This window comes from Cetorhinus maximus, chromosome 1, assembly GCF_964194155.1.
Source record: "Cetorhinus maximus chromosome 1, sCetMax3.hap1.1, whole genome shotgun sequence".
In the NCBI taxonomy this organism is placed as follows: domain Eukaryota; kingdom Metazoa; phylum Chordata; class Chondrichthyes; order Lamniformes; family Cetorhinidae; genus Cetorhinus; species Cetorhinus maximus.
The window spans coordinates 85,509,196-85,523,875 of record NC_135879.1 but is presented as its reverse complement, the minus strand read 5'-3'; the positions used below and the strand labels follow the sequence as shown (position 1 = coordinate 85,523,875).

General features: G+C 44.0%; 1 protein-coding gene across 1 annotated transcript in view; it reads left to right on the top strand.

The window, feature by feature from the left end:
* Positions 1 to 14,680, top strand: part of sec24d (SEC24 homolog D, COPII coat complex component) — a 244,257-nt gene that overhangs the window by 141,338 nt on the left and 88,239 nt on the right. Inside the window, exon 10 of the mRNA XM_078543241.1 lies at positions 3,605 to 3,720. Coding sequence (XP_078399367.1) covers positions 3,605 to 3,720 — 116 coding nt within the window. The remainder of the gene's footprint in view (positions 1 to 3,604; positions 3,721 to 14,680) is intronic.

Genomic DNA, 14,680 nt, shown 5'->3' with positions numbered 1-14,680 from the left:
GATGTGAAATGTCTTTGCTAGGAGTCCAGTGGGCTACTGCCTTGGGTACGTGATTGGTCAAGGCTTCTTAGCTGGTGTGGAGGGGTCTGATTGGTATGGACGAGATGGGACAAAACTTTCGTCATTGGAAAGGAGTTCTTAAAATTGCAAGTGCAGGGGAAAAGGGAAGTATGTTTGCATCGCCACTACTGATTTGTGCACTGACCTTATTTTAAACAATCTACGCAATACATGCATAACATACAACTGGGATTTAGAAAAAGCCTTGGCACAATATTGTTGATGTCAGCGGATGTCTGAACCTTAGTCAAATTTTGTCTTCATTGTTATAACTTAGAATTTTTCATCACAAACAAACCCTATGGTCACTTTTGATGTCAGTTGAATGCTTCTGAGCATTTCAAAAGCAATTAAATGATGCTAAATGATCACAAATGATATTGTTTGAGTTTTGTATGGTTTTACTTGATGTCAGCTGATCACTAATGATATCAGTTAATCACTATTTGATTACTTGGGATGGCAAATGATGGCTAAATGATCACTTTGAATGCAGATTACCACGTATGAGCCAATAAGATGCCTGTTGAACACTGTTGACTGCAAAATGATGTCAAAATTTTCTGGTAGGGAATGTTGTGTCACTGTGTGGTGGAATGCAGTCTTGCACCTTATAGCTATGTATATATGTGCATATACACTATAAACATCACAAAATTCACAAAAGAAGCTTCAATGTATCACTGAGGTGGATTGAATATTTTGTAGTGTTATTCCAACCATTCTTTTGCCACCTGGTAGCAACTGTCTAGATTTCCTTCACATGGCATTTAACTACCTCACTTTTCTGCAATTTCTTCCTCAATGCAGTTCTCATTCTTACTGATATCTGCCAACTCAGATTATTTTGATATTTCTCTCCCAGTTTCAGTACCCTCTCCATATTCCTAATTATGCTACATCTTTATTCATAATTCTGCCTGTTTCTAGTTTTCATTCTTGTTTTGCAACTTATTTTTAACCTTTATAATTATTCTTTAATTCTTATTTTCTCTTTTGCCTATATGCCAAATACCTTTCCTCATTAAGAAAACAGTCTGGAGACCTGTTCTTTGGGTACTATTACCAGATGAATGATAATATGACAAGCCCTCCAACTTTTCTTTCCTTCTTATGGCCCCTGCATGATAACATAGCTAACAGCAGAAACTCTCAACATGGATCCAAATTTGTGTTCTACCATTCTGTGCTACATTGTTCTACAATTCTTCACATGCTGTACATCATGGTTTCTCTCACTAAGTAACTGTAGAGATTTTCAACATAGCGGGAAGCCATTCCACCCATTAAATTTGTACTGGCTTTTGCTGGAGGAATCCATTGCTAATTCCATTGCCCCAATCTTTCCCTTTGTCTCTTTGATTCAAATTGTTGACCAATTTTCCATTACAATTTCATTGGTTTCTACCCAGATTACTCCTTGCAAAGGTCCAGAAATATACTGCATGAAGAAATTTCTCCTAAAACCTCTCCTCACTTTCTCAGTAATATTTTTAGATTGGTGACTAACTCCTCAACTAGAGGAAATAGTCGTTAACAATTCACTCCAACTAAACTCTTAAGTATTTCATGAACATCTATCAAATCTTCCTATAACTTTCTGTGCTCCAGCCTATTGTGTGAAAAAGCAACAGCAGAATGATAGAACACTGCAATATATTTAGCTTGCTAGAATTTTTAAAGCTCCAGAGGGTTATTGATTACACCCTTGTGAACAATTCAGTAGCATTTGTGAACTGCAAGAATTGCCAGTCCATCAGTGTCTATCTGGTTAGTTACCAGCAGTAAAGTATTTTAAAAGCAGGAGCTATCCCAAATGACAGGTCTCACCATGCATTCAGGTTTCTTTTCCAAAAAACCCAAAAGAAGCACCCATTTGAATAGTAAAGTTTCAATTGCTTCAGACTGAATGGTTGAGTATGAAGATTGGAATAACCCTACCCGGTGATATACTAATCTGCAGTGCAAGGCAGGAGACTTGTGTCAGAAATGGTGTGCTGCATCCGGGTGGACTGCTTGCTTCCCCCTGTCCCCAGAAGGAAAGTTGGCTGACACATCGGGAAGTGGCCCGCCCCGCAACTATAACACACCGGGAGTGGGTTAAACTAGATGAGAGTGGAGCTGCTGCCCCTCAGTGGGGAGGAAGACCCACCCTCAAGAGTTGTCTGCCAATCAGATTGGCCGGCAGCTCTAGAGCTCAGTAGTGGGCACATGCAAGAAGGAGCACGAAGGAGAGCGATGGCTGCCACAGAAAGATGAGTCTTGGGCTTTTAGGATGGGCAGGGATCTAGGAGCCCTGGGATGGGGGAGAGTAGGTGTGGAGTGCATCTTTTGGAGGGCAGGCAGTGAGGAAGGAAGGGGGAATGTCATGTTGTGGGGGGTGGTTTATCCCTGATGAAACAGGACATCCCCCTCCCCCTCCTGCTGAATGAGGTGTACCCCTTCCCACCGTTTTTCACCTAGGCCACAAAACAATGGCCCGCCCACTCCCACCTGCCACCCCCCCCCCTCCCCCCACCCCCGCCTCCATACCAACTGTATTATGACATGAGCAGTGTATTACCCCAGTCAATAAGCTTGCCAACAAACGTAATTGACCTTTAATTATTCATTTAAATGTGGTGGGTGGGCTGCCGATTTCGGCACCCACTCATCTTGTGATTTTTGGGGGTGGGCAGGAAGATGGTGAGCTAGCCAGCAGACACATTTTACGTGCAGCACCCCCGCCACCAAAAACACGCACAGCAGGAGGCTGTGATATCCAGCCAGATATAAAATTGTTGCTCAATTACATCACTGTTTAGTGTTGTCAAAAATTCAGTGGGCTGTTAGTGTAGTGCCATATTAATATCAATTAAAGCATTCTGTTTGAGAGTTGGTTCCCTTAATGATGAATCTGCTGTCAACACTGCACAGTTACTATAAAGTTGCATTCACAACTTTTTTATTTCTTGAGTCCCATTTCCAGAATCAAATAGGCAGACCCAATGTCATTGCTGCCAGTAGCTGCAGAGCTTTATCTTTGCCACTGACCCCACAGCCAGAAGGCAAAACTACCTCCTGAAGTGGGTTTGTTTTTTCATATTTGTTCGTGGGATGCCTTAAGGGCAAAAAGGGTCAACCATATCTTATGTAACATGAGTCAAGTTTCAGTCAGGCTAGCTAGGGTAGGCAAATTTTTTTGGAGGGGCATTGAGGGAGTCTATAAAACCTGTCAAACATGGATCTCAAAGGATTGGAAATATCAGAGCCACCAAATTCTAACAATATCTAATAAAGTGGGTTGACTTTGCAATAAAGTCAGCTCATTGGGCTCATAAATTAACCAACACAATTGTATGTCAACAACTGCTATTCACCTTTGCGTATTTTCTTTGTCTGTGTTATTATAAATTCACAGAAAATTTAATTTTTCGATGCAGAAGAAGCATGTTGTTAAAGCGCAAGTGCAATCTGACAGATAAATGTCAATCTCTTGTTCTTTATGTGCTTTTTTTTGAAGATATTTTTAATATTGTTTTGGATATTTTTTTTATCTCTTCAGTCCCTCCGTTCTACTTTCAACATTTGGACCACATTGGTAGAAGGCTGGATCACTATGACAAGCCAGAGTTGTCTCTTGGGTCCTATGAATTTATGGCTACTTTAGATTACTGCAAGGTAAGTATTTCTGGTATGTGAGCCATCTTCCTACATTGATAACCCTCTGCAGCATGACACCCACTTTTAGCCAATATGTTCAAATCATTTTTTTCCAAATAATTAATCAGCAGCATCTTCTGGGGCTATTATTATTCCAGACTGAAAGTATTATTTTCTGCAGTTGACATGAATAAGTTCAGATCAGTCATGATTTAACTGAATGCGGGGCAGGCCGAAGGGTTGAATATCCTACTGCTTTTCTGAATATTCCTACATATTTCAGTTCCAATTAATATAGATTTTTCTGGTATCATGGATGAATAAAGAGAAAAAACGCTTCAAATATATTTTTTGAGCAAGGATTAAAAGGTTTCTAGTGATTAATGAGCAACTATACATAATAAGATTATATACATGATAGTTGTGGTTTGATTCCCTCCTACCAGTTGTTAAACCTAATTACTTACTTTTGGCATCATTCATTGGCCTTAGTTGTTTGGTAGTGTTCCTGTTACTAAACTGAGCATATGCAGTTCTTAACCAGCATTTCCTGATTTTCACATTAAGCAAGATTTTTTTGGGAACACGCATTGGATGTAAATTGCTATGCTCTTAATTATGGATTTATTTTGGCTTGATGTCTTTCTTGCACTGAGTTATTATGAAGAGACAATGGAAGTTTAATTTCCTTGGCTTGGCTTCCCCCCCACCACCTCCACCACCCCCACAGAGTTCGCTAAGTGCATGTCACAAAACTGATCAAAAGCTCAGCCAACATTGAGGCATCTTTACTCCCCTGCTGCTCTCCATCATCCCAAGAAATTGCAAGAATAAATAATGTTTTATTTCAATTATCTATTTCACAACTGTCTTTTTTTTACTCATTTCAAGCGAGCCTCAGACATGTTTAACTCTTTCCTACTTCAAGGAGTTCCATTTGTAAATTAGTAAACATGTTCTTCTTTGGGCTATGTGTGCTAAGTAAAATGAATTCAAATGTTTACAGATAATACTTCATTTCTGCTGAATCCAACAGTAGTAACTGTCGGCTCATTCTAAGTTACAAAATATTTAATGGTACAACAATGATATGTTGAAGTATGTATCCACTAATTAAGGCAAATTTATCGTAATTGTAAGCATGTTAGCATTATTAAAACATAAATGTCCTTATTTTTCTGTTAAATATTTTAGGGCTAAGTTGGATAGCTCCTGAAAATTGATGCAGGGATCACGATGCACAATTACCCTGACAGGAAACTCAGCATCTTAGTGCTGCCTGCTCATTGTCATGGGCCTGAAGTTTTCCCTTGTCGGGCACGCGCATTCGGCGGGCCTGAGAGTGGTCAGGAAAATGCCCCCGACCGCGATTGGACCCCAGATTCGATTTCACGCTGACTGGACAATTAACGGCCAGCCAGCATCAAATGCATGCTGAAAAGCTCAGCACTGCCGGGGTGGGGCGGGAAGAGGGCAGGCAACTATGTCACCGCGGGCGCGGGTGAGCGCTTCACGAGAGCTCCCTGAAGGCTGACAGCTCCCTCAGGAAGCTGCAGACCTGCAAATAATAAAATAAAGCACAAAAAAGCTGCAAAAAATGCCCATGCAGCACAATCAAGCACCTGAAAGCATACCTCATAAAAATGCTGTCCCCAGATATTTCTTTTTATCTTATTTTCTGATGGAGATTTAGTCCCCGCTTTAAACTAAACAAGAGGGGTGAGGGATCAAGCTTGGGTAGAGGTAGTAATTCAAGGTGTAGAGTCAAGATAGGAGAGCAAAATAGTAAATGAGAAATGAGGTTCAAAGAATGGCAGCAAGGGACAGAGAGAAACACCTAAGAATACACCAACAGTCAAGACCAAGGGGAGAATTTTTCCTATGGCGGGCGAGCTGGGCGGGAGCAGGCAGGGTTGGGCACGGAGCCGATTGCCACCCGCAATCAGCTGCACACCGCCATTTTAACCAGGTGGGCCAATTAAGGCCCGCCCAGCGTAACATGCGGCCAGTAGCGCTCAGCGCTACCTGTGCGGGCGGGGGGAAGAGACAGAGCCGGGGCCTGCGCTCTTTCGCACATGCGCATGGAAGAGCGCAGCAATCTCCCTGAGGCATGGAGCTGCCTCCGGGAGATTGAATAGAGTAGAAAACTTTTTAATAAATAAAGTAAAAATGCATTTAAACACGTCCCCTCATGTGACAGTGTCACATGAGCTGGGACATGTTTGTGAAGTTAAGAAAAATTATTTATTTATTTTATGAAAGCTTCAGGAAACCTCATCCCGCCTGTGGATGAGGTTTCCTAAAAAACGCGAAGGCCGCTTGGGCTCCTCACCTGCTCACCAACCTTAAGGTTGGAGGGACAGTGTTCTTAACAAGTTTAATGACTTATTTAGAACAAAGAACAAAGAAAAGTACAGCACAGGAACAGGCCCTTCGGCCCTCCAAGCCTGCCATATTCAAACTAAAACATTTTGTACTTCCGGGGTCCGTATCCCTCTATTCCCATCCTATTCATGTATTTGTCAAGCTGTCTCTTAAGCACCACTATCGTACCTGCTTCCACCACTTCCTCTGGTAGCGAATTCCAGACACTCACTACCCTCTGCGTAAAAAACTTGCCCCGCACATCTCCTCTAAAGTTTTCTCCTCTCACCTTAAATCTATGTCCCCTAGTAATTGACTCTTCCACCCTGGGAAAAAGCTTCTGACTATCTACTCTGTCCATGCCACTCATAATTTTGTAAACTTCTATCAAGTCGCCCCTCAATCTCCGTCGCTCTAGTGAGAACAATCTGAGTTTCTGCAACCTCTCCTCATAGCTAATAACCTCCAGACCAGGCAGCATCCTGGTAAACCTCCTCTGCACCCTCTCCAACGACTCCATATCCTTCTGGTAATGTGGCAACCAGAATTGCACGCAATATTCCAAGTGTGGCCTAACCAAGTTTCTATACAGCTGCAGCATGACTTCCCAGCTTTTATACTCAATGCCCCTGCCGACGAAGGCAAGCATGCCATATGCCTTCCTGACTACCTTATCCACCTGCGTTGCCACTTTCAGTGACCTGTGGACCTGTACACCCAGATCCCTCTGCCCGTCGATGCACTTAAGGGTTCTGCCATTTACTATATAATTCCTACCTGTATTAGACCTTCCAAAATGCATTACCTCGCATTTGACCAGATTAAACTCCATCTGCCATTTCTCTGCCCAAGTCTCCAACTGATCTATATCCCACTGTATCCTTTGATAATCCTCTTCTTTAATGGCCTTAATAGGCCATTGACAGTCCGGCAGGTGCGCAGCATCTGGCGCAAGTGCGCCAAGCGAAACATTGAGGTGACGCGCGATGACATCGGGACACAAGCCCGACGTCATCGCATATTATTTAATGTGTCCGCATGTTGCGATCGCCCCCGCATGCCGACGGCAAAATTCTGCCCTGGATATTACAAAGGTAACAAAAATACAAAACTGAAAGCTCTCTAACTAAATGCGTGTAGCATTCATAACAAAGTAATTGAATTGATGGCCCACATTGAAGTAAATAAATATGATCTGATAGCAATTACAGAGATGCGGCTGCAGGACAACAAAGATTGGGTCCTTAATATTGAGAGGTACATGACATTCAAGAAGAATAGGAAGCTAGGTAAAGGTGGAGGGCTAGCACTGTTAATCAAAGAGGGAGTTGGTGCATTAGGTAGAGATGACCTTGGTTTAGGAGATCAGGATGTAGAATCGGTTTGGGTGGAGATGAGGAATAGTAGGAGAAAAAGTCATTAGTGGGAGTGGTCTACAGGGCCCCTAACAGTAGCCATAGTGTAGGACAAAGTATTCAAGATAAAATATCGTATGCTTGTGATAAAGGGGTGGCAATAATCATCGGTGATTTTAATCTACATATAAACTGTAAAAATCAGATTGGCAGTAATAGCCTGGATGAGATGTTCTTAGAATACTTTCCAGATAGTTTCTTAGAGCAGCATGTTCTGGAACCAACCAGAGATCAGGTTATATTAGAGTTGGTATCGTGTAAGGTGACAGGATTAATTAATGACCTCAGGGTAAAGGCACCCCTAGGTAGCAGTGATCACAATATGATTGAATTTTACATTCAGCTTTAAAGGGAGAAGAGTGGGCATAAGACTAGTATCTTAAACTTAAATAAGGGCAACTACGTGGGGATGAAAGGTGAGCTAGCTGAAGTGAACTGGGGAACTAGGCTAGAGGATAGATCAATAGAGAAGCAGTAGCAGACATTTAAGAGGCTATTTCAGAGTATTCAGAATAAGTACATTCCTATAATGCAGAAGAATTCTAAGGGGAGGACCCATCATCTGTGGTTAACTAAAGAAGTTAAGGAAAGCACCAAACTTAAGGAAAAACCATACAACTCTACAAAGATGAGTGGCCAAAATATAAAGAACGGCAGACCAGGTTGACCCGGGGGAGAATCTTTGGCTCAGCAAGCAGGGGTGGAGCCCACTCACCGAAGCGTAAAATGACACGCAGTGATGCTGGGTGTGCGTACTGATGTCACCGCGCATCATTCATATTTTCAGTTCGGCGGGCGCATACCCAAGTCGGCTGCGTGCCCGCTGAACCGTCAAAGGTCTATTAAAGCCAGTTAACTATCAATTAAAACAATAAACTAAGCTGCCCATCCAACCTTAAGTTTGGTGGACAGGCGAAGAACCTAGGTGGCCTTCCTATTTTTCATGGAACTTCATCCATGGGTGGGATGAGGTTTCATGAAGGTTTTTAAAGTCTTGTAAAAATTTTTAATAAAATGAATAGACATGTCCCAGCTCATGTGACAGTTTCACATGAGGGGGCATGTTTTTAAAATTTTTATTTTTCCTTTATTAAATTTTTTGGAACTTAAACTAATCTTCCTGAGGCAGCTCTTTGCCTCAGGGAGATTTCTGCGCTTTTTCGCGCATATGTACGCAAAAGAGCGCAGGCCCCGACTCAGCCTATTCCCCCCGCCCGCACAGGGAGCACCCAGTGCTTCCGGGTGCAAGTCACCCTGGGCGGGCCTTAATTGGCCCGCCCATGTAAAATGATGGCTCCCAGCCGATCGCCCATGCCCGCTCCTGCCCAACCCTCTCGACGGGGAGAAAATTCTCCCTCAGGAGAAAGAAATTAGAGTATGAGAGGAAGCTAGCTAGAAATGTAAAAACAAATAGCAGAGATTCTACAGGTATTTAAAAAGGATAAGAGTAAGTAAAGCGAGTGTTGGTCCTCTGGAGAGTGACAGTGGGGAGTTAATAGTAGATAATAAGGAAACTGTGGAAGAAATGAACAAATATTTTGCTTCTGTACTCACTATAGAGGATGCAAAAAACATTCCAGTAATAGCTGCAAATCAGGAGGTGAAAGGGAGAGAGGAATTTGGTGAAATTGAAATCACTAGGGAAACGGTACTGAGCAAATTGATGGAGCTGCAGGCTGGCAAGTCTCCGGGTCCCAATGGACTACATCCTAGGGTCTTAAAAGAGGTGGCTAATGAGGTAGTCAATGCGCTGGTGTTAATTTTCCAAAATTCACTAGATTCTGGAAAGGTTCCATCAGACTCGAAAGTAGCAAATATAACCCCTCTATTCAAGAAGGGAGGGAGGCAGAAAACAGCAAAAGCTTGACGCTTATCATGGGGATGTTGTTAGAATCGATCAAGGAGGCTATAGCTGGGCCCTTAGAGCTCAAGGCAATATAAACCCTCTATTCAAGAAGTGAAGGAGGCAGAAAACAGGAAACTATAGGCCAGTTAGCTTGACGTCTGTCATGGGGAAATCATTAGAATCGATCATTAAGGAGTTTATAGCTGGGCACTTAGAACAGCTCAAGGCAATCGGGAAGAGTCAGCATGGCTTTATGAAAGGAAAATCATGTTTAACCAATTTATTGGAGTTTTTTGAAGGAGTAACATGCTCAGTGGATAAAGGGGAGCCTGTAGATGTACTTGGATTTCCAGAAGGCATTTGATAAGGCACCCAAGGTGCCCATCAAAGCTTATTATGGAAAATAAAAGCGCATGGTGTAGGGAGTAACATATTAGCATGGATAGAGATTGGCCGGCTGGCAGAAAGCAGGGAGTATGCATAAATAAGTCTTTTTTGAATTGGCAGGGTGTGACGAGTGACGTCCCACAGGGGTCTGTGCTGGGTCCTTTTTACGATTTATATCAATGACTTAGATGAGGGGAGTGAAGACATGGTAGCTAAATTTACAAATGACACAAAGATAGGTGGGAAAGAATGTTGTGAAGAGTACATGAGGAGGTTGCCTCATATAGATATGGATAGGTTGAGTGAGTGGGCAAAGATCTGGCAAGCGGAATTTAGTGTGGGAAAATGAAGTTGTTCACTTTGGCAGGAAGAACAAAAAAAGCAGAGTATTACTTAAATGGAGAACAGCTGCATAATTCTGAGGTGCAGAGGGATCTAGGTGTTCTAGTACATGAGTCACAAAAAGTTAGTATGCAGCAAATAATTAAGAAGGCTAATGGAATGCTATCCTTTACTATTATGAGAGGGGATTGAACATAAAAGTAAGGATGTTATGCTTCAGTTGTACAGGGCATTGGTAAGACCACATCTCAAATACTGTGTGCAGTTTTGGTCTCCTTATTTAAAGAAGTGTGTAAATGCAGTGGAGGCAGTTCAGAGGAGGTTTACTAGATTGATACCTGGAATGAGTGGGTTGTCTTTTGAGGAAAGGTTGGACAAGCTAGGCTTGTTTCCACTCGAGTTCAGAAGACTGAGGGGTGATTCAGTTGAAGTATATAGACCCTGAATGGCCTTGACAAGGTGGACTCAAAAGGATGGTCCCTCTTGTGGGTGAGTCCAGAACTAGGGGACACTGTTTTAAAATTAGGGGTCTCCCTCTTCGGACAGAGATGAGCAGGATTTTTTTTCTCTGAGGGTTGTGTGACTTTGGAACTCTGCCTCAGAAGGCGGTGGAGGCGGGGTCATTGAATATTTTTAAGGCAGAGTTAGATCGATTCTTGTTAGGCAAGGGAACCAAAGGTTATCGGGGTAGATGGGAATGTGGAAATTGAAACACAAGAAGATCAGCCATGATCTCATTGAATAGCGGAGCAGGCTCGCGGGATCCAATGGTGTACTTCTGTTCCTACTTCTTATGTTCTTGTCCCAACCTTGGATGAGGTTTCATCAAAAATGTAGAGGCCACCTTGCTGATTCGCCCGTCCGCCAACTGTAAGGTTCAACGGGCCACAAAAAAACCACTGACAGTTGTGGCTTTAATGGGCTTAATTGCTCACTTAATTGTCAGTGGGCACCCTTCCGACTATTGCTGGTGCCCGCCTACAAAATACCGCGCATGACAACGGGATGCTCGCCTGATGTCATCTCACACAATTTTACACCCATTCAGGTCAGTCTTGCGCTCACCCGCGGAACGTAAAATTCTGCCCCATTTTTATATGCAGCCTGTACGCACTGACAATGCTGTTGATTGGCTGCATGCATCAGCAGAGGACTAGATATCGTTAGTGCCCAGCACTACTTAAAGTTAACCTGCATTGCTTAAAGTTAGCCTGTACCTCTTAAAAGGGAGGTGCGTTGTGGTTGGAGCAAGTCTAGAAGTCCTTTGTGAGTGTTATGGCATAGTGGATGGTAAATGCTGAGCTGTTCAAACCCCAGAAGGAAACTTGAAACAACTGCCGCAACTATTTTACAATTTGTATTTATTTCGAGATACGTGCCTTGAATTCAGTAGTAATGAGACCACCGAATCGTATAGGTTCCTTACAAAACTAAATTGACCTTTATTAATTAAAAAAATGATTTTAAGCACATACATAAGCATACAAATTTCTTCTATGATAATTCCTAGCTCCCCTAGTTAATCTAACTCCCAGTTACACCTCTGCTAAGGCAATAGTAAAACACATGGGACAGAGTTTTTCGCTGAACAGGCGGGCGCGCGCCCGACCCATTCGAGTGTAAAATGATGTGCGATATTTTGCTCGGTTGGCATGTGTGGGAGTTGGAGGCATGCCCACCATTAATTAACAGGCCAGTTAAGGCCCTTGACAACCCAATTGACGGCGATTTAACATTGCCCGTGCAAGTTTTCACTCGTTGCACAGGCAAAACGGGCAGGCCACAATTTGCAAAACCTCATCCACGGGTGAGTTAAGAAAGGTCAGCAGCATTGTCAGTGTGAATGATGAAGAGTTTTGGAGATAGCTTGCTGCTGGTGCCTTATTGAGACTTGACAGCTTATTCTCTGATTGGGCGTTTCATTCTTAGCACTTCCAGGCTTCATTCCTGGACTCATTGGTGTCTTCCAGGCCCCTGAGGATTTGGACAATGTGGACCCTTCCAAGTATCAGACAACCTTCCCTTACCCTGGTAATGGGGATTGTGGTCTCCACTAGAGGCACCTCCTCTGAGGAGGAAGAAAGGGGCAGAAGGGAGAGGAGGCCAGGTGTCCCAATGCAACTTCCAGGGGAGGGACCTCTGGGAGGAGAGGCACAGGCACAAGGGCCAGCAGGTAGTCCAAGGCAGAAAGGACTGCAGAAGATGCCATAATCCTGCTGCCAGGGTTTACAGACAACGATGCAGCCACCTCAATATGTCTGAGGTGCAATGCCGAAGGAGGCTTCGCTTCTCAAGATAGACCGTGACCTCCATTTGCCAGATGCTCGGGCTTGAGATCAGCTCCAACTGTGTGGGTGGACACCCCATGCCAGTGGCTCTGTAGGTCAAAGTGGCCCTCAACTTCTATGCCTCCAGCTCTTTCCAGGGCTCAGTGGGGGATCTTTGTGAAGTGTCCCAATCAGTTGTCCACAGTTGCGTCAAGCCGGTGACAGAAGTTCTGTTCAGGTGGATATTGACTTTCCTTCATTTATGTGTGGACGAGGCCAGCCAGGCCGAGCAAGTCAGAAGCTTTGCAGTGATTGCTGGGTTCCTCCATGTTCCTCCAGGGTGCAATTGACTGCACATGCGTGGCCATCAAGGCATCAGCGGGTCAGCTGGGTGCCTTCGTCAACAGGAAGAGATTCCTGTGAATGTGAAGATAGTGTGTGACCACAGGATGCAGATTCTGCAAGGCTGTGCAAGGTACCCTGGCAGCTTCCATGATGTGTACATCCTCAGACACTCCCAGGTGTCGCTCCAGCCCGACTGGATGGATGGCTGCTGGGTGACAAGGGCTATCCCAGCTGAGCAGCAATACAACAGGAGCCATGGCTCCACAATGGCAGTGATAGAGAGGACCATAGGTCTGCTCAATATCCGCTTCCAATGCCTGGACCATTCAGGGGGAGCACTACAATACCCCTCCCAGAGTGGGTGTCACTGATAGTGGTTGAATGCTGCGCTCTGCACAATCTGGCACTGGCAAGAGGGGGGCCCACTGGAGGAAGAGGATCTTGACGCAGCTGCACAGGCCACAGATGATGAGCCCAGTATTGAGTCGAGGATCCCAGTAAGGAGAATGCTGAAGGTATGGGGCCAGACCTCGGTAACCTCCAGGGAGGCAGGGACACCAGGGACGCCTTGATCCAATGCTCCTGCAGCTAGGCTGCCAAATAAGAGCTACCACCTCATTCCAAGGCTGCCACCTCCATCATGGATCGCAGAAGTGACCCTTTCCTTGGCCCCCAAGACACACTCAGTGCCTGTGCAATAAAGGTTCGAGCCACCCACGTCCAGCATTACATTCTGGTCTAACGTGCAACTACAAAATAAGTGAAGCATACTCAAGCCAAAAACACAAAAGCAAATTTAATTTTTAGTTAGAACTAACATAGTCATGAACAGAAAAAAACCGGTGCTGGTAGTCACACCATTAAAAAAAAAAGAAAAACAAAATGGGGGAACAAAAGATCACCCGTGACCAGTCCCTCTCGTGCTTAGGGTGCTTTAAATTTACATTTATGGATGGTACGTCTAGGTGCTCCCCCATCGCTGGCACCGGCATTGGAGACAGCCTGCTGACTCTGCTGTCCTGTTGGCCTTGATGACCTTGACGGTCGTCTTCTGGCCAGTGGAGCCCATACTGGCCCCGCCTGGGAGGGAGTGGCCAGTGCCACAGCTGGCATCTCCCCAGTCGCCGCAGCCTCATCAGATGCCACGGTCACTAACAGAGGGGTGGGGGAGCTCCTGCCGTCAATGTAAGCGCCCTGAGAGGAGCCTGCAGAGACAACAGGCAGCTCGTGTGCCAACGTGAGGTCGCTCTGAACCTCCTGCTATGACCGATGCAGTTGGTAAAGTGGAGCTATTTTTAAAAATCCCACAGGATTATCATAACCAATAATTTTAAGTGTTATGTTTGAGATGTGACTCTAAACTCAGGAATTGAACCACTGGTTCTTCAGGTTTTACATTAAACTAAATGAAACATTTTATAAATTTACACATGTTAACATATATGTACACATGGCTACAAATTACTACTATCATAACTTTTAAATTCTCAAACTAATCTCCATTAAGGCAACAGCAACCCATAGATTTAACCAAACACCAGGCAAAGCATTTTCACCTTACAAATTCAAAATGAGGTTCTTTTCACTGTGGAGCCAGTTGGACCAGTTGGAGGCTTACAGCTGCCTCTTGATCTTACATTGCCTCTGCCTGCACACCTGAAAACTAGTGAAGTTATACCTATGACCACTGATTGAATTCAAATTTTCATCGTCTCACCAGCCCCTTTGAACTTTACATTTTAACAATGAAATCCCTTTCATAGCACCAATTTTATTAGTAATATAAACACATTGCCTGGTAGCTGCTAGAAAGGCATCAGTTTTCACCCCACTTCTTGAATGCTCAATTCAAAAAATGCAAATGCGCGCAGGGGCTTGGGGAGCATGGTTATCCTCCTGTGTCATGGGTGGCCCTTCAGCGTCTGGAGAGCGAACACCTGCTGGTGAACCTAAAAGGGAGAATGTGGACATGGTTTACAAAACTAAATTAGTCCTTATTAATAAAAAAAAAT